This window comes from Ascaphus truei, chromosome 4 (genome assembly GCF_040206685.1).
Source record: "Ascaphus truei isolate aAscTru1 chromosome 4, aAscTru1.hap1, whole genome shotgun sequence".
NCBI lineage: Eukaryota > Metazoa > Chordata > Amphibia > Anura > Ascaphidae > Ascaphus > Ascaphus truei.
In genome coordinates, this window is record NC_134486.1 from 338,551,799 (window position 1) to 338,579,531 (window position 27,733).

At 44.0% G+C, this 27,733-nt stretch overlaps 1 protein-coding gene across 20 annotated transcripts in view; it reads left to right on the plus strand.

The window, feature by feature from the left end:
- The first annotated feature begins 869 nt into the window (after positions 1-869).
- The window catches only part of DST (dystonin), a 535,648-nt gene continuing 508,784 nt past the window's right edge, over positions 870-27,733 (plus strand). For 13 of the 20 annotated variants that reach the window (XM_075598122.1, XM_075598131.1, XM_075598128.1 and 10 more), the window contains exons 1-2: positions 870-1,074; positions 1,677-1,711. In XM_075598122.1, coding sequence (XP_075454237.1) covers positions 885-1,074; positions 1,677-1,711 — 225 coding nt within the window. In that variant the 5' untranslated portion in view covers positions 870-884. The remainder of the gene's footprint in view (positions 1,075-1,676; positions 1,712-27,733) is intronic. The other 7 variants (XM_075598123.1, XM_075598125.1, XM_075598147.1 and 4 more) reach the window with 1 other exon arrangement.

Here is a 27,733-nt window from a genome sequence, read left to right on the forward strand (position 1 = left end):
CATACTATTAATTAAATATGTCAAACTCTGTCCACCAGACAGGTTGCTGGGAGAGCAGCCATTCAGTCTCACTGCATTGAAAGTTGAGCCTTTCACTGCTGACCACCAACACGTCCTTACAGCTTTCACTATCTCTGTGCAACAAAATAAATAAAGCTTCGGATATATCAGCTTCAGTGTTGTTTTCACCCAGCCCTGGTATTGGTGTAGAAGTTGCTTCATGGCACCTCCTGCAGTCCCTGCTGTGGCCACGACCTGTCTCCCCTCTGCATCAGCACTAGAGAGGCTCTGACGTCATCCCCATGATCGTCCAAGGAGGACCATCTCCTCCTCTCCCTCCCATAGCAGGAGAGCTGCTGAGGCTGTCAGTGGGCTGCCGGGGGTGGGGGTGGGGGGGAATAAAACGAGAGAAACTTTTATTTCCGGGCAATCCCAGCTGGTGACAGACACCCAGCTCCATAACCCCCACAAGTCACCCAGGACAGAACAGGGGCACCTCAACTAAGAAATGCTACTGCTGCTGCCATCACCACCAGCGCATCATTCATGATCAGCCGCAGCAGACCCGGGCGGGCAGCTCCAGGTTTCAGTGCAAGCAGCTGCAGAGCCGAGCAGATCTCCTCCAGTCACTGTGCTGCAACGAGAAATCATCATCATCATCATCATAACCATCAATAATATTAATAATGCCGTGCGTGTCTTCTCATCTGCTGAGTCACGGAGAAGGCTCGTCCTGAGCACGAAATCCCCAGCAATAGTGGAGATATATATGCTGATTATTTGAGGCTCATTAGCACACAGCACTGCCCCCCCCCCTCCACCCCCCCCCCCCCCCCCACCACCCTTGCAACATCTGAGGATTACAGGCTCGGTGTTATATCAGTATGATCGCCGCTGCTTTCTTGGTGTTGCTGAGACCTTACAGCATCCAATGTGCTCTGCTTCTCCTGCTGCTCACGCTGGGGACCATCGCCACGGTCTCCTTCCTGTGCTGCTGGCACCGCAAGCTCCAGAAGGGAAGGCACCCCATGAAGAATGTGCTTGGTGGGCGTGCAAGGAGCAGAGGTAGGACATGTAAGGAAACCCTCCGAAAATACTACCATAACAGCCATGTCAGGGTTTTTATTTCACGCCACATACATGCAACATTCACAAGTGGTCATCCGTGGGACCTTCTGCACAGGCACATTGGCAGGGGTATGTGCACCGCAGTTACTGCTTAATGTAGCATGTTCATGTCCTGCCATTAAGGAAGCTGGAAGAAAGTCATGCCTTGGCTGCCTTAACCTGTGTTCCTTGCTCAGTGCTGTGCAGGAGGGTGGCATGGTGTAGATGTGGCAGTCCTGTGATCTGATTCATTTGGCAAACGATTTTAGGACATTTCCACCACCAGGACTGCGGCAGACGAGTCTCCACCCATCCTACCAGATATGTGTGAGCAAGTACAGTGGCTGAGATGTTGGGACAGTGTGAGGGAGTCAATGCCAGCACAGACACCACACTAAACACTTTATTCTTGTTTTGTGATATAACTGGTCCCTTTGCAGCTGTGCCCTTGATAGTTAATCTGGAGTTTATGTTTTTTTTATTTATTTTTTTATAAAGAGGATTGGTATTTAATCCAACCCAGAAGTGCAGGATTGAATCTGATTACTTGTGTTTTTTTCTCTTTCCAGATGCCATCCTGAGGTCCCATCACTTTCGCTCAGAGGTAACTGCGTTTGCTCATCATTTCAAGGGCAGAGTATGTGTGCGCGCAGTGATCACTTTTTGCACAATATTAACATGTTAAACCACTTTAACCGCAACATCTGTTGTGTTGAGCATGGTTAGCCTGGCATAACAATTTAAGGGTTGACTACATTTTTATTGTTTAATTGTTTAACCTTATTGCTGCCAGAGGCCTGGCTGCAGCGCATTGCATTGCTCTCTTCTCTGGCAGCTAAAGGGTTATGCTATAGCTTCAAAGGTGGCTGGTCTTAGATGGTTTGTTTCGTATAGCTTCAGGGCATTGTACGTAAGATACAAAAATGAGGTGACCACCAGGTAACCTCTGGAGCAGTTTGGTTACTATTTGTTTTCTCTAGCTTTCTTTAGTTGTACTAAACTAAATCATTCATGTTAATCCCTTTTTAAATGTACAGTCTTGTTTCACTACAGTAGCTGTTTCACCTACTTAGGGATTTTGGCCCATGTTTACTAATGTGTGCTATGCCATGAGATAGCTTCCAACGCAGAAAGACCTCACTTAAACGGACCCTAAGGCCGAAAAGTGTATTATGGAGTAGCACCAGTGGTGTAAGAGGTTTAAAAAAAAGTAGTGGTACTGTGCCAGAGTAAAACTGATTCTAAATTCCTTTACCATTGAGGAAAAGCTACTTTGAGCATATTTTAGAAAGATGTATGCACGTATGTATACTTAGTAAGCAGAAAGGTAGAGACGCTTCATCAACTAAAGCCATTTTTCTTTCAATCGAAATACAAAACGTGGCTGCTCGGGTGTGTAAATTAAAAAGTAGTGGCGCCCCCTAGTACCATCACACGTGGCCCTTTGCGTCATCAAACTGTAGCTCGCTATGGCCACCAGCTTGTGGTATAGGTAATGCGTTTAACCCTTCACTGTCCGGGGCTTCTGGGATACGTCCTATTCTATAGTTATAGTTAGTGTTCGACAAACCTATACATTTGCTCGCCCCGGGCGAGTGGATTTAACCCCCGGGCGAGTAAATATTGGCCCAAGCAGCACACGTTTGGTACTAGGTGGCGAGTAGATTTTTTTGTGTGGCGAGTAGATTTTTTGGTGATTTGTCAACCACTGGTTATAGTACATAGTTCTTAACCCATTTGTTGCCAGAGGAGCCTGCAATACATTGCATCACATTTATATAACCCGTAATTCCCGTGCTGAGTGGCCCTGCAGGGTTTGGTTGTGAGCCGTGGTACAGAATAACCCATCTCCTGCTGCAGAATGGGCCATAACTAAACATATTGAGACTGTGTATTAACATATATATTTTTTTCAAATTTGTGTTGCGTCCAAAATGTCAGTGTTAAAAATGACTACAAACCTTCCAAAAAATGTGCGATGTATATATGAAGACTTCATACTGTACATATGATGCATCGTCTGTTCTTTATCACTTTTGACTGATTCATGTTGAATACCTGATTGATACAATTTAAATGTAAACAGAATTATATGTATTTTTGTATAACTAGTATTAGTAAATTTCAAGTATTAGTGAGATATTATTTATAATAGCCATAGTGTGAAAATAATACATTTTTGTTAACCTATATAATGAAACATCCCTGTTGCATCAAATACATGTTTGTTTTGATACATAGCAACTTCATTAAGAATCTTTTTAGACTTTACACCAAGGTGAACTTGGCGAACGATTCTGACACACTTTGCACTTTTATTTGGCGCACAGATGGAGAAATGTAAACTTAGTACATAGGAACCAGAGCCGGTGCAAGGGTATTTCGTGCCCTAGGCGAACCTTCAGCTTGCACCCCCCTCCGCCCCCACTCCCCTACACACACAATTAACTTTCAGATTTTTATTCCTATCTAACTGAAAAATGTAAATGTTATACCTAATAGATTTTTTCTAAAATTCATACACACTCCCCCCTCTCTCCCTGTCCTTCTCTCTCCATGATTCTCTTTCCCCGTCTCTCCCTGTCACTCCCCCCTCTCTACCTGTCATTCTCGTACCCCCTGTCATTCTCCCCCTCTCTCCGTCATTCTTCTTTCCCCCTCTCTCTCCTCCCTCCCTCATTTACTCTCCCCTCTCTCTGTCATTCTTCCACTCACTGTAATCCCCCCTCTCTGTCATCCTCAACCCCTCTCTGTCATTCTCCCTCCCTCTGTCATTCTCCCTCCATCTTTCATTCTCCCTCCCTCTTTCATTCTCCCCCTCTCTTTAATCCCCCCTTTCTGTCATTCTCTCTCCCTCTCTCTGTCATTCTTCCTCCCTCTCTGTCATTTTCCCCCTCGCTCTCTGTCACTCTCCCCTTTCTGTCTCTGTAATTATCCCCACTCTCTGTTATTCCCCCCTCACTTTGTCACTCTCCCCATCTCTGTATCCCCCCCCTAACTCTCCTAGTCTCTCCCCCTCCCTCTTTCCCAACTCCCTCTCCCCTCTCCCTCCCTCATTCACTCTCCCCTCTCTCTGTCATTCTCCCTCCCACTGTCATTCCCCCCCCCCTCTCTCTGTCATTCTCCCCCTCTGTGTAATTCCCCCGTCTCTCTGTCATTCTCACCCCCTTCTCGGTCATTCTCCTCTCTCTTGGTCATTCTTCCCCCTCTATGTCACTCCCCCCTTCTCTCTCTTTAATTCTCCCCCTCTGTTATTCTCCCCCTCTCTGTTATTCTCCCCTCCTCGCTTTGTCATTCTCCCCCCTCACTCTGTAATTCTTCTCCCTTCTCTCTCCCTCCCCCTCCCTCCCAACTCCCTCTCTCATTCTCTCCACTCTCCCTCCCTCATTCACTCTCCCCTCTCTCTCTGTAATTCTCCCTCCCTCTCGCTGTCATTCTCCCTCCCTCTCTCTGTCATTCTCCCCGCTCTCTCTGTCATTCTCCCCCTCTCTCTGTCATTCTCCCCCTCTCTCTGTCATTCTCCCCCTCTCTATGTCATTCCCCCCTCTCTCTGTCATCACACACACACACACACACACACACACACACACACACACACACACACACACACACACACACACACACACACACACACACACACACACACACACACACACACACACACACACACACACACACACACACACACACCACACACCCCCCCCCCCCCCCCCCCCCCAGGACAGAGCAGAACACAGTGACACAGAAAAACACACCCTCACCCCTGTCTGGTCAATGCTGTTTCCTCCTCTGCTTGGCTCCACCCCCAGGCTCCTTACACCTCCTCCTGATTGGCTGCATGTCCCTGCAGCAGCCAAACAGGATGGAGGAAACCGCCCAGCTCTCTCCTTGCTCTGGGAAATCCCCCTGCAGTGTCAGAAATCTGCCAACCCCCAAATTCTGCCACCCTAAGCAGCCGCCTAGGTAGCCTAATGGTTGAACCGGCCCTGATTGGAACACACAAGCGCATTTGAATTTGGCTACTGTATAAAAACCGTTTCCAACGCTTAGCACATAGGCCCTGATGTATCTAGTGAACACACATGTAAACAATTACAAATCTCTGGATATGCATTAAAAGTAGTATACACATTACACATTCTGAAGCAGATTACATATTTTATAAAGTTTATCATCATATTCACAACCAAGAGCCTAACATTTCTACTTATGATAAAAGCACAAAAAGTAGGTGAAAGAGGCACTCCGGATATACTTGAAATCATATATTCACTGGTCTTCTTTGAACTACTTCTGTGCATTTCCGATTTCTGCAAATTAAACTTACAGCTCTAACTGTAAACTCATCTAGATAACTCGTTCTATATCATTTTATCACCTATACTATAATTTGGAAAGGTAGTTTGTTTGTTTGTTTGTGTAGCTATACAAATCCACACGTTTAATCCTAGAGCCACCAAACTTGGCGGGCTATCTAATAGGATCAAAGGGAAGAGCGTAGGTGTTATTTTAAAATATGTTTTGTCAATAGTTTCGTATATATATCATATCAAAGACATACAAGATGTCTGCCACTAATTATCATGTCACCATTATAACATGGCGATGGAGTCTCCGGGAAGCGCAATATATGTAATAAAGAATAAAACAGTGATGGTGCAATATTGTTAAAACAAGGTTAGTGAATTCAAATAGTGATGACACGGCTTTCTATATATATACTCACAAACGTGTGAGGTTTTGCAGGCACATAAAGGTATCTTTTAAGGCATTCATTCAATCACCAGGAGATGCAGAGATCAGTGTTTCCCCGTGTGTATGGACTCCCAGGAACCTTATTTAAAAGATACAACTGGACATAGTGCAGACTGTATATATAGTTTATCAAAGGTGAGTAAAATCAATTACACTCACATATTTTCAGATACAGGTAAGCATTTTAGATCGCAATGGATCTCTCTGGCTGGGTCGATGGTGTCTCAGCTTCCCCTCTCTCGTGGCGTGCGTTCCACCAGTGCGTTCCAGACGCCGGAAGTGATGTCATCCGCCGCGTCCACTTCCTGGGGTTCCAGCCGTCTCAGGGATAGAGCGTCACTCTACGCGTTTCACCACATAGGTTTCATCAGGAGTGACATCCTATTGCTTAATGTGGATATATATACCCTCAATTCTATTCTTATTGGTTGTTAATCCACCTGATTTTGTTCAAGTTAATCAAGCATGTTTAAGACTATAGTGGAAATGGAACGAGACTATCTCTGTACCGCATATGTTATTTACTCATCAATTGGCAATAATAAAGTGCAAGTGACATACATTTTATACAATAGATCATGAAATATACATTTTATACACTTGGTTTAAAATACATTTATTGTGTCCTCAGACCACATTTCGCAATAAAATAATAATAAAATGATTATAAAATCAATTTTTGATTAAAATGTTAAAATGACTAAAGTGCAATATTTAAACAACAAATTTAAAAACAGACAGTCAAGGGAATCTTCCCTATGCTAGGGGGATGGAGATAAAAAGTGCATACATTATTTTGGCAAAGGCAGTTTCTAAAATGAGAGTAAAAACAAATGATTAGTTCATTTTAAAATCATAAAAAAGGTTTCAAATCGAAATCTAAGTTCAGACCGGACGGAGACATAGTTTTTAATTCATACATCCAGAATGACTCTCTTTTGATCAATGCTGTGTGTCTGTTTCCCCCTCTCCAGTGGGGCATAACTTGCTCTATTGCTTTAAATTTTAACCCTTTCGGGTCCGCGTTATGTGCCATTAGAAAGTGGTTTGGAACACTATGGGTTGTCATTTTTCTTTTTATATTCCCTATGTGTTCCAAAATACGTGTTTTCAGGGGTCTAATGGTTTTCCCTATGTATTGGAGACCACACTCGCATTCGATCAGATATACAACAAAGTTGGATCTACAGTTTAAATGATGTTTTATATTGTATACCTTCTTAGTAATGTTCGACTGGAAGGTATTAGTAGTTTTACAACTGTAGTGGCAGGCTGTGCAAAATTTGCAATCAAAGAATCCTTTAGGGGGATCCAACCAAGTCGGATTTTTTGTGGTTAAGGGACCCCTCAAGGCGCTAGGTGCTACTAGTTTCTTTATATTTGGTGCTTTTTTATACACCATTTGGACTCTATCTGGTAAAGAGGTACCTATGATGGGATCATTCTTTAGAATTGACCAGTGTTTATTCAGTATGCTGTTTATTTTGTGTGCATCTCTATTGTATTGGGTAATAAAGGGTACTTTCAGTTTGTAGTCTCCACTAGATTTTACTTTAGGAGTTAACATGGACTCTCTTGATATTTGTCTTGTTTTATCCAATGCTTTTTGGATCACATTTGATTTGTAATTCCGTTCTGAAAACTTTCTGGACAATATGGTAGATTGTTCTTCATACACCTCATTATCAGTGCAATTTCGTTTAATTCTGCAGTATTGGCCGTATGGAATATTTTTTATCCATCTATTAAGATGGCAGCTTGACTGCAGGATGTAATTGTTAGCATCTACATCTTTGAAGAAATTTTTTGTCTTAACAACATTATTTTCAATGTATATTGTTAGGTCCAGAAAGTTAACAGTGGTCTTACTGAAGGTGGAGGGTATACCATTATAACATGACCTACCATGTACAACATCCATGGGCTGACTTGCTTAGAGAAATTGTGGGTGGCAGATAGGAGGCGGCAGAGGAGAAGGGCATCCCAAGACAGCGAGGAAGAAGGAGAGGGTGGTTGTTATAGGGAGGGAGGGGGTGTGGGAGACCAAAAGCATGGTCCAGACAGGTTTGGGGGTGGTATGTTGGGGCATTCTACTAGTTGTTTTATAACATGTATAAATGTTCCATACTGTAGCTTTAGAACTGAAGGCTTTGCCATGTTAATGCCAGTAATGCAATAACTAATAGGTCAGTATACACAATACACACTGCTTTGACTTCATGGATTGTTAGAGGGTTAGGCTGCGCTTATAGTGCTGGCGACGGCGACAGCGACGCAACGGCGATGCTGACGTCATGCTGCGGTTGCTGGAAAAATCAAATTGAAGTGACTTCCAGCGATCGCGACCAAGCCGTCGCTGTCATACATACATTTGTATGTCCTCAAACCTTTTGTCAGAAGCACCAACAGCTTCATACAAGATACCGTAGTGGAAAATTGGTGAGCGTATTAAAGTCATAAAATATATATAAAAAAACAAAGTTAATAGTGAAACCTCTATGCAGAATGTGTATCTCAACCAATTATACAGCATACACACGGGAAGGTAATGATAATGTAAACAATAGAAAGCTAGTGACAGCTTTACTCACACAGGCAACTGTGAGTTCAATCACAGCAAGGTGTCTTTTCCTCCTCCAGACAGCTAGCGTACCGTCTGTGGGTTGTTCACATCAGATAATCCTCATGGTGTTCCAGACAGGGGTGAGAATTCATAATACACACGTGTGAGATAAAACGTAATTTATTAATAAAAAAGGTAAGTATACATACACTCACATATAAATTAAGGCACATCCGGCATCCGTACCTGACGAAGCGGGATTAACTCGCGAAACGCGTTGTTCTGTGTTGGTGGAGAAAGTTCTTTTTGGTCACGGAAGGCTACTGTAGAGTCTGTGCAACGGCTCTGATACAGGCTCTGCAACGGGATGCGGGAGCAGGGGGATCCCTCAAGGAGCCAGAAATTAGGATACGGATGCCGGATGTGCCTTAATTTATATGTGAGTGTATGTGTACTTCACGTTTTCGAAGTAAAGTAATACACTCTCCTGGAGTGTATTACTGTCATTATAAAATGACCCAAAGATTGCAAACCAGGGATTTGTTTAATATGGTAAAAAACGAGATGATCAGAAATCAGACACATATTTGTAAATCATTTCTGATTTTGCTTTCCTTGAAGTGTTGTAAACATTGAAATCAGAAGTTTAGAGTGGGTTTTACTGCCCGTATCTCTATGCTTATGCTTATCTCTTATCTCTATGCTTATCTCTTATCTTCTTCCTCATTCCTTACTAGTCTTATGACATGTGGATACGTATAGGCCTGATTACCTTATCATAGGTACAGAGTAAGCAAAAATCACTGCCAACCCTTTCTTTATTTCAAGTCCCCAACGTGAATGAAAACATAGTAATATTTCTAGAAGTGGGTATTTATCAGAGTCTTCCAACTTCAAAGCTGCAGAAACAATTGGTGCAAAAATGCTGCACCAAAAAAATCCCATTGATTTAAATGGAAATAAATGTGAAATATTTGGTGTATTTTTTATTTTTTGCCTTATTTTTGTAGCTGGAAAACATTGAGAAATGATCCACCGAGTTATAAAGTTATTTACAAATACTTATATTTGCTGAATATATCTTTATTTATTTTTTAAAGAAAGGCATCAGTCATCAAGATTAATCCAACATCTATCCATCCATCCATCTATCCATCCGTCGGTCTATCAAACGTTTTTTCTATACACCTTCAAAAAGCTGTTCTGGGAAATCAAATGTTTAATTTCATCTCAGTGACTAATTTTTGCCAGAGGCTGCTATAGCTGCTTAGAAATCTGCTCCGTCTCCCAAAATCTTGTACCACACCTCATGAATCATGCAACATCTAAAAATCTGAACAAGCAACTTGAAACGAATTATCCTACATAAGATGCATCTTGCGCTAGATTAAAATAAGATGCTGAGGAAACAAAATGGAATGAAGTTTTATAGTACATCTTGATTAGCAGACATAAATGGAGCCCTCACATAAATGGTGCTATCTACCAAATGCAAAAATCCCATTGCTTTCATCCAGATACTGTATATATAAAACTCCCAGAGATTTTACAAACTAGCCACGGTTGTGGAAACATTGTAGATCAAAGGGCCATAGAAGAATCAGCAGCCGCAGCTAAGGCTTCGTTCAGGGTGCCAGCTGCAGGACTCGGAGGGAGGGCGGGAGGGAGGCAGTGCTGCAGTTTGCTGGGCGATTTGTGTTTATCCCCCAGCAGACTTTTCAGCGTTGGGGAGGGGGCGGGGTTACACACAGCAGGGTAATTAGTATCGAGGTTGCAGTCATGAAATCATTCTGAAGAATGATTTCATTGGCTGCCTAGGTCCCTGTGACGCTGCTGCAGCTCCAAAAAACGAAATTTTCGTTTATTGAAACTGTAGTCAGCTTCAACTCCTGGCCTCGGAGACAGGGCGGTTGCTACCCTGGCAACCAGTATTCAAATTGAATACTTTGTTTCTCACGGCAGCACGCACGGCAGCACGCCCTCCCTCCGAAGCCAGCACCCTGAACGAGGCCTAAGGCTGCGCTTATAGTGCTGGCTACGCGACCGCGTGACTTCAGCCGTTTCCGTAGTACGTCAGCCGTAACCGTAGCTATTGCGATTCCTGCACTCTGCTGCAGGAGACCAAGGGAGGGCGACAGGGGGCGTGGCTGTGAGCGGATCACCCTCATTGGCGGAACCGCTCACGTGCCGCTGATGTCACCGCTCCGTCGCTCTGCAGCGCCGTCGCGGCCGCGCCCACTATAGGCACCCACGATGAACTGCATGTACTTGCTACAGCGCTGCACGATGTCGCAGTCGCCGTTGCCAGCACTATAAGCGCAGCCTAATTCTAGCACTGGAATGCGCAATTGCAGTTATTTTAAACTACGTTTCTTACTCTATTAAAATGCAGAGTAAAGAAGGAATGTATAGTTATGCGATTTAGACTTTTAGCACAATTTAGACTTGTAGTCAAATGAATATTATTGTTTTAGTATTTGATGACACTGACATATTCCACATCGCAGTACAATGTGGGAAGATGAAAACTGGTCCAAAAAAACCAACAGTTTAATAAAATGCAATGGAATAGTTGAGGCATTAATCATGCAGTTTCATCTAAAGGATGTACCTGTGCATGTATTATACGAGCCCTATAACCCGCAGTGGGTAAAACAGAACTCCAAAGGCACCGCTCTCATCATCAGTTTCAGTGCATTCAAAGTCGGTGGTATTTATTTATCAAAGTCTCGTGCCTGCAAAACAGAGGCATTGCTGCTACAAAATAAGTCCACCAAATCTATTATAGAAAACAATCCTTGGGATTCCTCTTATTTAATAAACATACCATTTTGACACCTGTTTTAGAGCTGGGTGGCTTTTATAAATAGTCCGCTTTTGCCCTGTTTTAGCCCGCTTGCCTCTATGAGCAACTTTGGTAGTGGTTATATAAGCGCTATGTACATTAAAGCGCTATATAAATAAAGTCTGTGGACGAGTGCGGACCTGCAGGGTTTAACTCTCTCCTGCAAACTGAGCTGTAATCATATCAGTTTGATATTGTAGACCTGGACACTGTGATGGGATTAGGCCCATGTGACAGGGTGAAGGAACGTCACCAGCCATATACCTGGCATACCTATATTTAGGCTTGCAGTGCAGCAGTGACGAGGTTAAGTTTCAGTTGAGAAGGGCTGCTTAATTAGTCTGACCCCAGCTGCATAATCAAGGTGTTTTAAAAACCCCCAGGCTGTACACACATGCAGGCTAGCTGGTCAGGAGACAGGACTGAAATACTGAAGAGATTACTGCTACTGTATAAGGTCTGTATTTCAAAGTACATATGTGATGAACTGTCTGTGTCCTGCATGCTGAAGAGAAGCTGACTTGTTTTTGTCTGCTGAAGAGAAGCTATTTTGTTTTTGTATGCTGAAGAGAAGCTATTTTGTTTTTGTGTGCTGTATGTTTTTAAGGCTCAATAAATACGCCTTATCAAGAGAACCCACGTGTGTGGTTACATGTACCCTGCAACAGCCCAATACTGAGGAGCCAGGGAGAGGTCGAACACCTGCTGAGTGGACTTGTTCTGCAAGAAAGCTGTAAGCCCTGAGGCCTTATCTGTATTGTTTGCCTGTGGAAGGGGATTGTATCAGCATTGTCCTGGCCCACCTTCAACCCCAGTAATCTCATTGTAAGGATTACCGAGGTACAGCCGCTCCGCGCATCCTCTCGAGCACCACCTCGCTCGCGCGGGGTGCCTATGGACCACATTCCTTACCAGACGCGCGCAGCATGCACTCGCACCAAAATGGCGTCATCCGACGCGCGGACTCTGGCTCCGCCCCCGGATCATGACGCACACTGACTGCGGGCAGAGCTCGCATGTGACACGTGCACCACGCCCCCAAGCTCCGTGTCAAGATTCATTAGCTGTACCTGCTCATAGATGCATTCTTTAGCTGCACAAACAGCTACACCTGCTCGTTGAACCCTGGACCTATCACAGCTACCGCAAGCAGCTATCCAGCCATGTTCCATGTGCACAATAATATTTTAGTCCCATTCAAATTAATGGATCTGACTTTTTCCTGAGTAAGGCAAAGACCTCTTCAGAGCATATTGAGATAGGGGCATGTGTGTCATGTAGCCAAAAGTGTGCAGTGACTCATTGCAGATTGTATGCAATGTCCAATCATATATACCCAAGAGCCTACAGATGATCTCTGCATTAAGTTTGCATGTGGAGTAGTAAAAGGGTTATGCATTAGAAGAAGCTAAGTAGAAGAGATGATAGCAGTGAGAAGAATAGGGGACGTGTGAAGAATTGTTAAACCAACACATTTCCATACACTACCGACACACTTTATTGAAGTGTGGTCGGTACCGCAAGCCGGGAAATCTCCCGGCTTGCTAGTGGCCGCCCCTCGGCGTGCCGCGCGTCATAGATGCGCGGTCACGCGTCATCGGGAGCGTGCGCCCCCTGCACGCGTGTCCAGGGGCTCCCCGAGGGAGCCCTGGTGTCCCGCGATCGCGGGACAGCGGCAGGGGGTTCCGGGGGACCCGGCGGACCCGGCAGCGGTAGGGAGAGCGCCCCGATCGGAGGGCGCTCTTCCGCTGCTTCGGCGCGCGCCCGTCACACTCGGGCGCGCGCCAGGCTACTGCTGCGGCACAGAACGGGCAAATGCTCGAATAAACTGTGCCGCAGCAGTACATACTGTATGTAGACTTATTAAACCAACACATTCCCATTCATACTGTATGTAGACTTATTAAACCAACACATTCCCATACATACTGTATGTAGACTTATTAAACCAACACATTCCCATACATAGGTAGAATTATTAAACCAACACATGTCCATACATACTGTATGTAGACTTATTAAACCAACACATTCCCATACATAGGTAGAATTATTAAACCAACACATTCCCATACATACTGTATGTAGACTTATTAAACCAACACATTCCCATACATACTGTAGGTAGACTTATTAAACCAACACATTCCCATACATAGGTAGAATTATTAAACCAACACATGTCCATACATACTGTAGGTAGACTTATTAAACCACACATTCCCATACATAAGTGAAATGCATATCAATATAGATTACCAAATAAAACAAATATCCTAGTTCAGATCATTGTGTTTTGAGTCCAGACGATAACTATATGTAAACTTCCACTTTGAAAGAGGATCGAACAAAGTGGCTGCCATTTATTTGAAACTGATATAATATTTTTGGGGGAGTATTTGCTATTCCTGTGTCTTTCTGAAAAACTATTTAGGGGAATGGTACATTTAATAATATGTATCAAGTACAATAAATATGTGTAGAGCGGAGAACGAACTCCAAACACCGGTGCTCCAAGTTATGCTGAAGGTACTGCAATGTAGTGAAGTATCATTATATAAGTCCTGCCACTGATCAATCCAAGTAACGATAAACGTATTAGAAGGCTCGCTGTGTGTAATGTGGTCTTAGCATCAGAAAGGGGGCTAGAATGTGGTAAGGAGATACAATTTGAAACATGTGCCCAGAATGTATAACACCCCACGGCAATCAAACACTAAGCTCCGCCACTACCCTCACCAATCCTGGCGTCCTATGCACATACAGTAAGCCCCCGAAGGCGTCAGTACTCACAGACTTGACACGTCGATGGCGCCATTCGAACGCTGTAATCCAGAGACTTGATCCGGTGTGCAGTATTGGCGTGCTCCAGCCCGGGATACGAGTGAATAAAATGCTGTAATGGCGGTTCACAGCCGTCCGTAAGGATATGACAAAAGTCAAACGCAATCAATAAAAAAGGTTGATTTTAATGTGCACTAGACATGTACAGATATGCCACAAAGAGTCTCTTTGACAAAGTCCTAGTCACAGGACGAAACGCGTCAGAGTTACTTTGTGGCATATCTGTACATGTCTAGTGCACATTAAAATCAACCTTTTTTATTGATTGCGTTTGACTTTTGTCATATCCTTACGGACGGCTGTGAACCGCCATTACAGCATTTTTTTCAAGTACAATAAATAGAACTATCATTCAACAGGATTTATCATATTAGCATAATCCTAATTGTGGGCAATTCATGACTTTTATGGGGATTTTAGAGAGGCTACACTAGCTCCTGTAGCCTCGACTCTTATTGTGTTGGAGAATTATAACTGCATTATTTTTGTTGTTACTAAATAGTGATGGAATTTAAAAAGATTTTAGCATTGAATGCAACATAGTGTAACCCATGTCCCCCCCTCCCCCTCTGGGAGAAGGACTGAATTACTAACTTATTGTGGTGCTGAGGCGCACCTGCTGGTTCAGGAGAGAACAGGACAGGCTTCTGGGATCTCTGGGTTCTTGCTCATGGTTTAAGCGCCTCCAGCTGTGATGGGATCCTTGGTATATGGATGTCAGTCCCCACCACTGCACTCCATACCCCTCCTGCCCAGGAACTGACACCCAGGCAGAGGTATGGTGAACAAGTAGCTTTATTGGACATGCTGCAGCAGCTTTTCATAAAGCCTAGTTCTTAAAGTCCAGCGTCCCAGGACTTCGGGATGGTGCTTGCCTGATAGTATGGGGCCTTGAGTCTTGATGACCCTCAGGCCCTTAGTCCTGAGGTGGGCCAGCTCATCCACGCAATTGGAGAGGTTGACAGCCCAAACTCTCACCTTGGAAGGCAGAGCAAGACTGCTCTAGCTTTGCAACACCCACTCACTAGCTTCAGGAGGGGGCGGGCTCATGGACTGTACCCATCACCGATAGGCTTACACAGGCCATGAGTCACCACCTTACTTCCGTCTGACAAGTGGGCGAAAAGGGGGGTCAATGGCCCATAGATTAACCCATGAAGCCCCTGAACTTACTAGGGACTTACATCATAGGTACACGTTGGGGGGAAAGAGAGGTACTTATGGACATACCATGTTACAATAGTAAGAGACAATAAAGAGTCACACTGCTCAACAGGGCTTTGTGAATGGGATGCAAAAATTGCAAGTGTAATATTTTGCCTATTTGTCACAAGGTAGTGGCAAACATGGGGTGCTGCCCGTGCAACATAAGAACTGCAACGGCAAGATTGAAGAGACACCGAGAAGAGATCACAGCGATTTCCAACAAGGATAGCACTTAGAGGCACACACCCTGGGCTAAGTAAAACTTAACGTTTATTATTGATTGATAAAATAAAGATAAACGCAATGACATAATATATAGCGAAAAAACATACAAAGTGTCTCACGTCCCACTGCCTGCTCTCCCTTCCTGATTTTTAACCCGAGCACGATTATATGTCGACGCTTTGTAGATGTTTTCACTATATATTATGTCATTGTGATTATCTTTATTCTATCAACATTAAGTTTTACTTAGCCCAAGGTGTGCGCCTCTAAGTGCTATCCTTATTGGAGGTCGCAGTGATCTCTTCTCAGTGTCTCTTCAATCTTGCCGTTGAATGCGATATAGCCTGAATCTCAAGACTGTCAATTAAAACAGGCTAGTGAAGATTGAACTGTCTGGTCATAGGTTTTCTAATTCATACTGTAAGTGCAGGGGGAAATTCATGAAGTACTACTGTGTAACCCATCTTGTAACTGCATTTAAGTCCCTAAATGGAGGGAGGACACACTTCCTGCTCGGTGCCAGTCATCAAATCCCAGTGATAATTCCTTTACAGAAAACATCAGAACACTGCACGACCTGCGCAGGCAATTAGGGGATTAACAAAAACAGCAGAGTCAGCTGGTACAAAAAAATTAAAACCTTAAGAGGTCTGTCTGTGTATTTGCCAGAAACAAATGGAAGTTCTTACTAAATCTTTATTAGAAGTTGGTACTGTACATTTCCAATGTTTTTCATCATAAATTTGGGAAACTGAAGTCATAAACACATGACTGTGTCTCTGTAATTGTTTGTGTTCTGCCATTTTTCTCTTTGTTTAGAAAGAAAAAAACCGCTATAAAAATGGTGCAAATTATATGAAGTGGCTTTGCATAAATGTTGCTCCTCGTGTGAGTGATTTGGGGAGTATCTATATGAAGAGTTTGTGGATTGTAATTTTTCTAATTGGATGTAACACAGGTTGCATCTATAGCTAGTGCAGTAGTTCCGCAATCCCCTAATTAATAAATGGTATTGCCTACTCATCAGACAATTGCTAACAAAAGTGTTTGACCAATTCCAGGCAGTATAGGGTCCGGAACTCATGAGGGGGGAAAAACGCTTAATAAGGCCCCAAACTGCACCTCAGCATGTGCAGACAGCATGGCTGATATAGCTGGTAATGCCTGCTAGAGCCTACAATGCCTTGCCATGGAAGTTCCCGCCTTAGTTGTCAGCTATACCACTCATCTTAAGGTGCAGCTTGGGGGCCTTCCTCAGTGTGCAACCCCCCCACGGGCTCAGCTACCCTCTATAATGCTTGGGATTTACCATTACATATTTTGTTATGGCAAACCCCATGAAGGCCCCTCATAAACTCCTAGGGGTTCAAGAACCACCTTTTGGGAATCACTGCTTTAAAGCAGGGGTGCGTAAATTGGGGGTCACAAGATTTTTTTTTGGGGAGGGGCACGGCATTTACAGAGGCCCTGTGCTCTTCCCCAAGGCCTTTAAAATAAATGCAAGGGGCCACGCAAGGCCCCTGAACGCTATCTTACCATGACTCAGAAGACGCGTTGCTGTGGTGACAGTGTCAAATGACACCACAGTGTCACGTGACGTCACATGACCCACAGCGTCATTTGCCACTGCTTCACCATAGCAATGCGGCGTCGAATGACGCTGCGGGTGATGTCACGTGAGCCTGCAACGTAATTTGACACTCTAGAAAGATAATAAGGGGGGGAGGGGTGCGTGAACACGGGGGAAGTGCTGGAAGGGGGGCGCAGCGCCCAAAGTTTTCTCACTCCTGCCTTAGCGGAATCAAGTACAGTACAGTACTATTATTTTCACATAATGTTGGAGGATCTGTTAAAGTGAACAAGTGACAGTTATAATGGGTACATTGTGGTAAAAGACTTTAAAGGGGCAGTCCCATGTACATACAGTAGCATCAAAAATGTAATACGTAACAGCAGTAAAATAACTTATTCATGTTTCCTTAGAAAAATCCATTCACCCACACTATAAAATATGAACATATTTATTCTTGTGAAAAGTTAATACATTTTTATTTGGTCTAGGTCTTGTACTGAGCCCTTTAAACAACATAGAAAAAGAAGAAAGATTTGTCTGTAGATATAAGTACTGCGAATCATTGCTGAAATGTTTCATTTATGGTGGCGACCACCGGAGGAAAGGAATTACTGCTTTTTCTTTCCCACCTTTAATAAAGAAACCCTTGACCACATAAGGAGAAGGGAGCATGAGGATGTGGCCCGGTTGATGATAAAATTCCCAGTGGGGGTGGGTATGGTCCGAGATGGTGCCTCTGCCTGTTTGCGGGTGCTGATCTTTATCTGAGAGGGAGTTCACCAGATCAGAAAATATGGTGTTCTTTTATATAGGTTTACAGGATGGTTTGGAGGAGGCTGTGCTGCTGTTGACAGTGATGAGGCAAATTTGAGGTGTCTAACAGCCTCGGTGTTTGGTGCGTACTCATCAGTTTTGCCCAGGGGGTTAATATTGAGAAATGGGAGGGGTCCAAATCAGGTGAGACAGGCCCAGGGGTGTTCTCCTAAGAGGGACGCCAGATGTTGAGAACCATGAGAGCTCACTAGGTCATGCAGTGGTGGGGAGTAAAATCAGGTTCAATTGGTGATGCTACTTGCTGACCAGATCCAGGAGTGTTAATTTATGTTTAATAAAAGGCTGTGACCATTTGTACCGAACAAAAGAGTGTATTTATTCCAACCAAAATGTCTGTATTTATTTTGGCGGGTTAGCAAATGTAATGGTTTAGGCTCGAGGGTACAGGGGTCAAGGAACCCCTGACCAAATAAGGCAAAGGGAGCATGACCCTAGGACTGAGGGCCATCCAGTGATGGTCTGGGAGGGGATGAGGGAGGGCTAGGTTATTTAAGGTATTTAAGGGTCTGTCGACATGTGACCTACCTCTCTCATCCTCTGAAAACCTCCCCAAAAGGTTCCCACCCCTTTTAGAGATTCTGTTTATGGCGTAATGTTATGTTTTATATGTATTGTTATGATTGTATTTTGAAGTGTTACATTTTATACAAAAAAAAAGAGATAAAACAGAGTATGGTAAATGTAACGCCTGAATGCCCGCAGACCTGGCCAGTCCCCAATACTGAGGTGGCGAAGGGTATAACACGCACCCACAGAAGTGAGGACGTGCCTGGAGTGTGGTATGATGCGTTGCCGGGCCTGGTGAGAAAGGGTTAACTTGATACTTGCTGTGTCCGGGGTGCCAGAAGTCAGAGGGTAGAGATCCGAGAGCTGTAGGTCAGGGGCAGGAGAGAGCAGCGTAGTAAGCTCCAAAGCCGAGTCCAGGGAGTAGCGAGGTACACGAAGTCAACGAGAGCCAAGATCAAATCCAAGGGTATCCAATGGGGGCAGGGACAGGAACTAGAGCTGGAATACAGAAGAGAGCCAGGCATAGACGACCGAACAACCGAAGCCACAGAAGAACTATGCAGAGCGAGGAAGGAGAGGGCAGACTGGGGTTATATATGCAGGAGGACCAATGAGAGCAAGAGGTGGAGCGGAGGCCTATCTGAGCAAGCCCTGGGATAGGTTCAGGTGCCCAGAGTGGGAGTCAGCCAGGTGAGTGCTGGAGACAGCCTGTAGCTGATGGGAGGCGGAGCCAGCGGTGCGGGAGGACAGCAAAGAGGATTGGGTGCGTGCGCGCCCTGTAAGGTTCCCGTTCGCGCACCCCGGCCGCGTGTGGGAGGATGCGGCGTGCGCCGCAGAGGACCAGCATGGCGTCCGACTGGAGGAGGTAAGGAGCCGACGGGGAGGGGGTCTGGGACGAGCAGCCACACTGAGCCTGTGTGACGGGGACCCACTGAGAGGCACGTGTCCCCCGATCCCTTACAGTAAAGGTATGTGGGTGTTATTACGTTTGTCACAGCTGGAGGGGTGAGAACTGGCCATTTGGCCCAGGTGGTTAATATGAGGGGAGGGGTCAAAAGGATGCACCTCTGGGTCAGGGCCAGGTGTAGCGGGCACAGGGGTGTACTCCTAAGAGGGACCCCAGATGTTACAAACCAGGAGTACTCACTGGGTCATGTTGTGGCAGTGAGCAAAATCAGATTCAATGGGTGGAGGTACTTGCTGACCTGGCCCAAGAGTGTTGGTTTATATTTAATAAAAAGCTGTGCCCATTTGTCCCAAAAAAAGAGTCTGAATTAATTCCAACCAAAGTGTCGTTATTTATTTTGGTGGGTTATTAAACGGAGTGGGCAAGAATCCAGGGTTATGTAACGAGATTTATGTACTCCCTTCCCAGTGAGGAAACCCAACTAGTGTAGAGAACTTAATGTGAATTAAAATAAACTAAAAGCACAGAACGTAACAAATTCTCACATCTCAATTTACACTATTAAAAAACAAAGCAACTTTAAAAAGGGTTTTAAAATACAGCTCAATTCCGTTATAGCGAGATCCGCTACAAGGCGGTCTGAGTGTGACTCCTGATTTAAAAACATCTCCTTTTTTTTAACATTCAATGCTTTATTGCTAACGGACACACACACACACACCTACACCATGTGGGAATTGAACATCAATACATTTTATATAATATACGTGCAGGAATCGAACCCAGGACCTTTCAAATGCTGGTACCAATACCCTACCTGCTACACAAACCCTGTAGCTTGCAGGTAGAGAATTGGTACGAGCATATGAAAGGTCCTGGGTTTGATTTCTGTATGATATGGTATAATTTATAAATTATTATTTTATATAATAATCTATCAATTATAAAATAATAATTTATAAATTCACATTATAATTAAAATAAAATAATTTGTAAATTATTATTTTATTCATAAATTATTATTTTATAATTTATAAATTATTATACCATATCATACAGGAATCAAACCCAGGACCTTTCATATGCTAGTTAGGGCTTTGTTCTGGACCTTTTCTCTTTATGCACTCTCTGTAGGTGACCTAATCACAACTCTTGGGTTCAAATATCACCTCTACGCTGATGACACACAAATTTCCTTTACTTTTCAACCCCTGACCTTACACCTGCTGTACAGACCAAAGTTTTTGAATGTCTCTCTGCGATATCATCCTGGATGGCCTCCGCCCACTTAAACTTAACATGTCAAAACGGAGCTTCTCATACTTTCTCCCAAACCTGGCCCTACTACCTGTTGGAAGAACTATCATACAAGCACAAGCACGCTGCCTAGGAGTCATACTCAAATCCTCTCTCACATTCTCCTCTCACATTCAAAAGGTAGCTAAATCCGGTAGTTTTTCCCTCTGTAATATTACAAAGATACGCCCTTTCCTCTGTTGCTCGACTGCTAAAACTCTGACACAGACCTCATTCTCTCCCGTCTCGATTACTGTAATCTCCTGCTGTCCGGCCTTCCTGCCTCTCACCTGTCTCCCATATAATCTATCCTTAACGCTGCTGCGGGAATCACTCTACTCTTTCCTAAATCTGTCTCAGTGTCTCCCCTGCTGAATTCCCTCTCCTGGATTCTTATCAAATCCCGTATCACACACTCAATTCTGCTCTTCACTTTTAAAGCTTTACACTCCTCCTCACAGCTTTACGCTCCTCCTTACATCTCAGCCCTAATTTCTCACTGTACACATCCCGACTCAAGGATGTCTTCTCTCTACCCCTTTTGTGCCTATTGCCCTCTCGCGTCTTAAACCCTTCTCACTGACTGCCCCACAACTCTGGAATGCCCTTCCCCTCAATATCCGACTAGCACCCTCTCTGTCCACCTTTAAGACCCATCTTAAAACACACCTCCTTAACGAAGCATATGAGTAGCTCCGTGGCTGATACTATACAGCTCATACATAAACCTTGGCCCCTTGCAGACACACTTACCAGAACACCTTCCTATTGTCTCTGTACGTTCCTCCTACCTACCAATTAGATTGTAAGCTCTTCTGGGAAGGAACTTCTTTTCCTAAATGTCACTTTTATGTCTGAAAGCAATTCTTCCCATTATGTGTAATTTGTATTATTTGTTATTTATATGATCACGTGTATTATTGCTGTGAAGCACTATGTACACATACATACATGCATTTTTTTTACATGATTATTCAACACGTAATGTCATTTTTAATGAGTTTTAAAGCATTCTTTGATTTCTATAGCAGGGTTTAGCCCACTTTCCCAGCAGTGCAAGATTTTTGTAACACTTTCCTGTTTGGGAGAATTTGTTGCCAATATTCCCAGCAGTTTGAGCTGCAAACTATAACTATAGTCAATGTTACCTTAGTAATATAAATATATATTGTAGCTACTGAGCTACACTGACTGAAGCAGCCATTATGTTAGGAACACTAGAGATTTATAACAGGAGCACCAACGATTGCCAGCTTGGGTAAGAATGTAGAATTATTCATTAATACATGCTTTACATAGGGGAGGAATGTCGTATTGCTGCTTGAAATCATGCAGACAATATCAACATGAATATGTTCAGCTTTATGTAAAATACTTATGTAATTAAAGAGGAAAGATTATAACACTGCAACAAGATGGGGTTGTAGATGGGTATTTTGAGTAATCTCCTTCTTTGGATGTGCTGCAGCATCCCACAAATATCTGCTTCTGTTTGTCCGTCTTAATTAATTTTTCAGGAGTTTACAAAATGTCTGTCATTTTATTTCATGGGAAGTAATGTTTTTTGTCTCTGTAATTAAATTCCATATTTACTAAGCTGTGCTAGTCCTTAATATAGCTTCAGGTGCCAGAAGACGCTTTACCGCTCATAAGGAGTCTTCCAGCGTTGGAAGATGCCTTCTGACATACAGTAGCACCTCTTAGCACCTCTTAGCATGCATGGGCTAGGAAGGATTGGTTCAGTGAGTAAAGACACTGACTTGGTTAACAATGACACTGAGTTTTAATCCTGGGGTCAGCTCCTTGGGACCTTGAAATTATTTTTTTTATTAAAATGTGTAATAAATTGTACAATAATATTAAAATATAAAACAGACTGCCAATAATATGAGTGCTATGATTACCTGAGTCATTTAGTGGGTTGCACCTTTAACTCTTTTGCTGCCAGGGAGGCATATAGTGCTTTGCAGACCCATCTGGCAATACAAGGGGTTAGGTGAAAGCAATTAGGTATCAAATCAACCCATTGAAGCAAAAGGATTGCAGGTTACACCACTCACAGATGTGAGCTAAAAACAATGCCCTCATTCCTGAAACCAGTTTCGATCAGCAAAAGTGTGTTCTATAAATAGTCCCAGCACTGTACTGTACACTGTTGGCAGCCGCAGTACCTGCAATATAAATCAGCTTCCACTGCAGTCTGCAGTCATTGCTCTCCAGTAGTTACATCGCATGACAATAGAATCCTTATTATCACTCATTCTAAGCGGTGTGCCCTTTCTTTCCTGACCTTCATTCATTCTGCATACACTACAAATGTGCGTCCTTGATAGACATAGTGCCTGGAACATATTTACTAACACGTGCCTTCTAATTCATTGCTATAACAATGAGTATAAAAGGATGATGTGGACATTGGTGGCGTGCAAGGAGTTCTTTAGGCAACTGTTTTGTGAATTTCAATAATAATTATATGTTGTCCATTGCTCCCAAATGTTGATAGAAACCTATTTCAGAAACAAGATATTCTTATATCTTTTGTTACTTTTACTACCTACAACCAATACAATAGAAAAGAAAAAGAGTTCCTTTTGTTTCCAGGTATACATCGACTTCTAGTTATATAAAGAATTATATTATGAGATATTGGAGAGTATTTGAGAATGATCCTGTGTTGCATAACATTTTGGGCTCACCCCCTCTATTTGCATACAGCAGGGGCAGGAATTTTAGGGACTATAGTCCTGGCCATTTGAAAGATTGCAAAAATTGGCACTTTTTCATGTTTAAACTGCATACATTGTAGTTCTGTGATTAAGGGAGATATTTATTGACATCCTCAAATGGGCAAACCTTACAAAATTAAACATGTCTTCACTTGTAACTCAGACCATGCAGTCTATCTGTGATGGTGCCCTTGTGGCGAGTGTTACTTGGGTAAGACAATTAGAGCCTTCTAAGAAAAAGAGACTCAGTGAGCAGAAATTTGCCATTCGTCAAGCAGGGCCTGAATACTTATGCAACCAGCACATTTAATTTTGTACTTTTCCTTTGCTGACATTGAACCTCCTCAAATAACACTATTCAGTTTAACCACTACAACTTTGTAGCTCAGAATAAAACAAGTTTGTTTGAAAAACTGTGCATACATTATTTTAAATTCCACAAAACGTGATATTATTGGTGGGGGAGAATACCTCTTCAAATCACTGTAGGTGACACACCCTCCTGAAGAGCCCCGACGTTTCGGGCAGCAGCCCTTTGTCAAGAGTCAAAAGTTTTTTTTATATTAGCACTATGTCACTTTACTGTATGTATTTACTGTTTGTATGCTTTACATTCTTTGTATATGCACACTTCAAGACAAATGTAATTTTTTCACAACTGGTGTCCTTCTCATCTTTATATGTCTAAGATAGAGATATTTTCCCCGCAATTGTCTTACTACATTATTCATCCATTGAAGGATGTTTCCTATTAATGGGATATTGAGACTTGACCAGTCTTTTTACATTTAGAATGTTTGTGCATATACTTGTATAATTACTATATAGAGTATTGCATATAAAAACTGTGGTTTAAAATTTCCCAGAGTGAGAGTGCCCTGATTTAAATTATATTACTATTTGGATGTGCAACCCCCCTGTAAAGGGTTATCAGTATGGTTAGCGTGTAATGGGCCCACCCTGTGTTGTCATGGGGCTATGACCTCACAGTGAGTATACAAGGGGCAGCGGAAGAGTTCAAGAAGGTTGGGTCCAGGAGGACAAGAGTAGAGGTGCCTCGGGAAGGGTGGATAAGTAATGTTATTAAAGTAAAAGCACAGACCAGGCGCCCTCCCCCTTATTTATTATGTTGTAGAAAGGAATAGTACCCTTTAAGTCAGGATCTTATAAGAAGATTAAGGGAGTTCAATATAATGTTTGAAGTATGCAAATGGCATGCCATAGAGGGCCCCAGTAACAAGGACTTCTGGGTGCCGGTGGATCGGCACTAACTGCGGATCTGCATTAACAGTCCTCTCTGCAGCAGGGAAGTGGCAGTTTCCACACTGACAAAAGGTATTTGGGTCACTTGTACCGGATCTTCTAGCAGTCCCAATGGGACTAGCATTATAGGCATAATACAGATGTATATCCTGAACAGGAGAACAAGGGGGGCCCGGAATCCAGAACAGTTAAGCAGCTAAGAGATATACCTCCCTCTAATTGTTAAGAGTGGGTGTTCATGGAAGTGCATAAAGCATTGATAACCATAAAGACATAAAGTGATATTACAACATTGTATAAAGTGTGGTGTGCGGTCCCTGGGGACCTAAATAAAAGACCATTGTTTGACAAAAGTTCCGGCGCCCCTTATTCTACAACCTTGCTATCTCATTGTCCAGATGCTTGAATCCAGCCCCTGAGTCAAGGTAACCCATGCAGAGAGTGGCCATACGTAACATACTGATGTAATCTCCCTAGAAGCTGGGCAGGGAAGGTTACAGGTGGTTATCACGTAACTTTACGGCCTCCTAATGGTTAATATAGGGATTGTCATCTTATTTCCTCACTTCTGGTTACCATGGTTACAGACGCCAGGACATGTGGCTATATCCCGCAAGGTCGTGATGTCAATGTGCACCACTTGTGGGTACAGGGATAAAGACACAGGTTTAAGGGTAGAAGAGTTTCCCAGGGGACTACAAAGTTGGATGACCAGAAACTGGATAACGTGGTTCCATTCAAGATGGCGCTGCGTTGTGTATATAAATTGTAATACAAAAATATAAATGTTCCCAGCACACAAAAGACGGTAAAGGGAATAGTAAGCAAAATGTAATTTAATGAAAAACACAAGGTGAGTGAGAAACCACAGTGTACAAATAAGGGAGAGGGGAGAGGAAAGGGAGAGGGGAGAGGAAAGGGATGGGGTAGGGTAAAGGGATGGGGTAGGGTAAATGTAAAAGTACAGAGGAAAGGGGGGCGGCAACGTTTCGGGGTGTAGAACCCCTTCTTCAGGCCCGTTCCCAATAGATACTAAGGGGGTTATGCACTAAGCAATGATAAGTCTTTTAAGTGAGATAAAAAGCCATTATAGCGTGATACTGCCTTTTGTGAGATTCACAAAGCAGTGAAAAGTGCTTTTAAGTAGCCATTATAGCGCGATACTGCACTGTTATCACAGCTTTGTGAATCTCACAGCAGGCAGTATCACGCTATAAAAGCAGTTATCTCACTTAAAAGCACTCACCGGTCCTCCTGAGGAAAATGGCTCCGAACGAGGATCCAGAGGCTTTTCTACTGACATTTGAAAGGGTTGCCGAAGCTCAGGGCTGGGCTGCAGATCGCTGGGCAACTGCTTTGGCTCCGCTCCTTATAGGAAAATCCCAGGCCGCATATCAGGGCCTCCCAGGCAATGGAGTAAAAACAAGTAAAAGCCACCATACTGGATCGCTTAGGTCTGACCCCAGAGACCTACCGGCAGCAGTTCCGGAACCTGAAGTACACCTCTAAGATGAGAACCCTTGTCCTAGCTCAGCGGTAATTGGACTTGTGTAACCGCTGGATACAACCTGAGCAACACACTAAGGAAACTGTTCTTGAACAAGTTGTGTTGGAACAATTCCTACAAGTAATAACCCCTTCCGCATGCTCTTGGGTAAAACGCCATGCTGCTGATACCTTAGCTTTGGCGGTCCGACTCGTTGAGAACTTCCTTGGGGCCGAGGACCAGGCGAGTGTCTTGGACCCGACGGATCTGGCTTTACTGCCGCTTGCGGACGCCCAAAGAGGGAGATCGGACCATGGGGAAACTACGGCCCCTCCATACGCAACCGCCAAGTGCCTCGAAAGGAGCAGTCCTTCCAACAAGGAAGCAAAAGTAGGTTTGTAGGCGGGCACTGCAAATCAGGATCTCAACCAAGTAGTATAGATAAAATCAGCTTTATTTCGACATATTGCTGGACATCACAGAGACTCCTGTTTCTCTGACGCGTTTCGTTCCTAGTAGGAACCTACTAGGAACGAAACGCGTCAGAGAAACAGGAGTCTCTGTGATGTCCAGCAATATGTCGAAATAAAGCTGATTTTATCTATACTACTTGGTTGAGATCCTGATTTGCAGTGCCCGCCTACAAACCTACTTTTGCTGCCGTCTCTATACTTGGTTTGAGCACGCCAATGATCCCCTGCTTTGTCTTCTGGCTACGAGGCTGTTTCCCCCTGCGGTGGTGAGGATTCGCCACGGTTCGTGACGTGTCCAGGAGGTCCCGGAGCAAGCAAGCCGGCGCCAGCGGTGACGTCATTCCGGAGCGCAGCCGCTGTGGAGCACAGACCGGGACGCCAACGAGGGAGCTACACAGACGCCAGGCGGGTAAGGGCAGCAGGTTTAGGTCACATTATCAATACATGACGGTAGTCCTACAGGGCTATATGTCTTGTATGTGGTTTCCTTCCTGCAAAACGGGCCCCCCTCCGTGGCTGTATCAGTCTGTTTATATGCTTCCTCAGCGTTTTTAAAGCAACATGATATCTTATCAACAGGGGATCTTTGTTTTCTTCTTGGCCATACACCTTTGAGGTTGCTAAAAGTTCTACACCCAGCATTACAACCCGATTGAGCACCGGACTCCACGGGGGTCACTCCCCATACTAACTATAGACTTCCAACAAGGAAGAAGTCAAAATGCCGGGCACCGCCGAGACCCTCATCCCCTTCCTGTTGTCGGCTTGTCGACAAAGGAGAGGAACTTCCAAGGACGTCGCCCACAGGACCCACCAGATGCCTGGTCTTCAGTATCCGGTCCAGCGGAACGCTATCCGCGGCACCCTCCTGTGAGGGAACCCTCTCCATGTTCCGCCTGCGGAGAACAAGGCCACCGGCATGTGGACTGTCAACAGATGGATTGTTCCTTCAGCAGGACCATCGCCTCGGCCTTCACTGGAGAAAATTACAAGCCCTGGCTACTTCCAGCCCAGGTTGGGGGAAAAACCGTCCAGGCCCCTGTAGATTCGGGCTCTGGGAAAACTCTGGTCTTCCAGGAACTGTTACCGCCTAACGTGTATTCTTTTGACTCTCCATGGAATA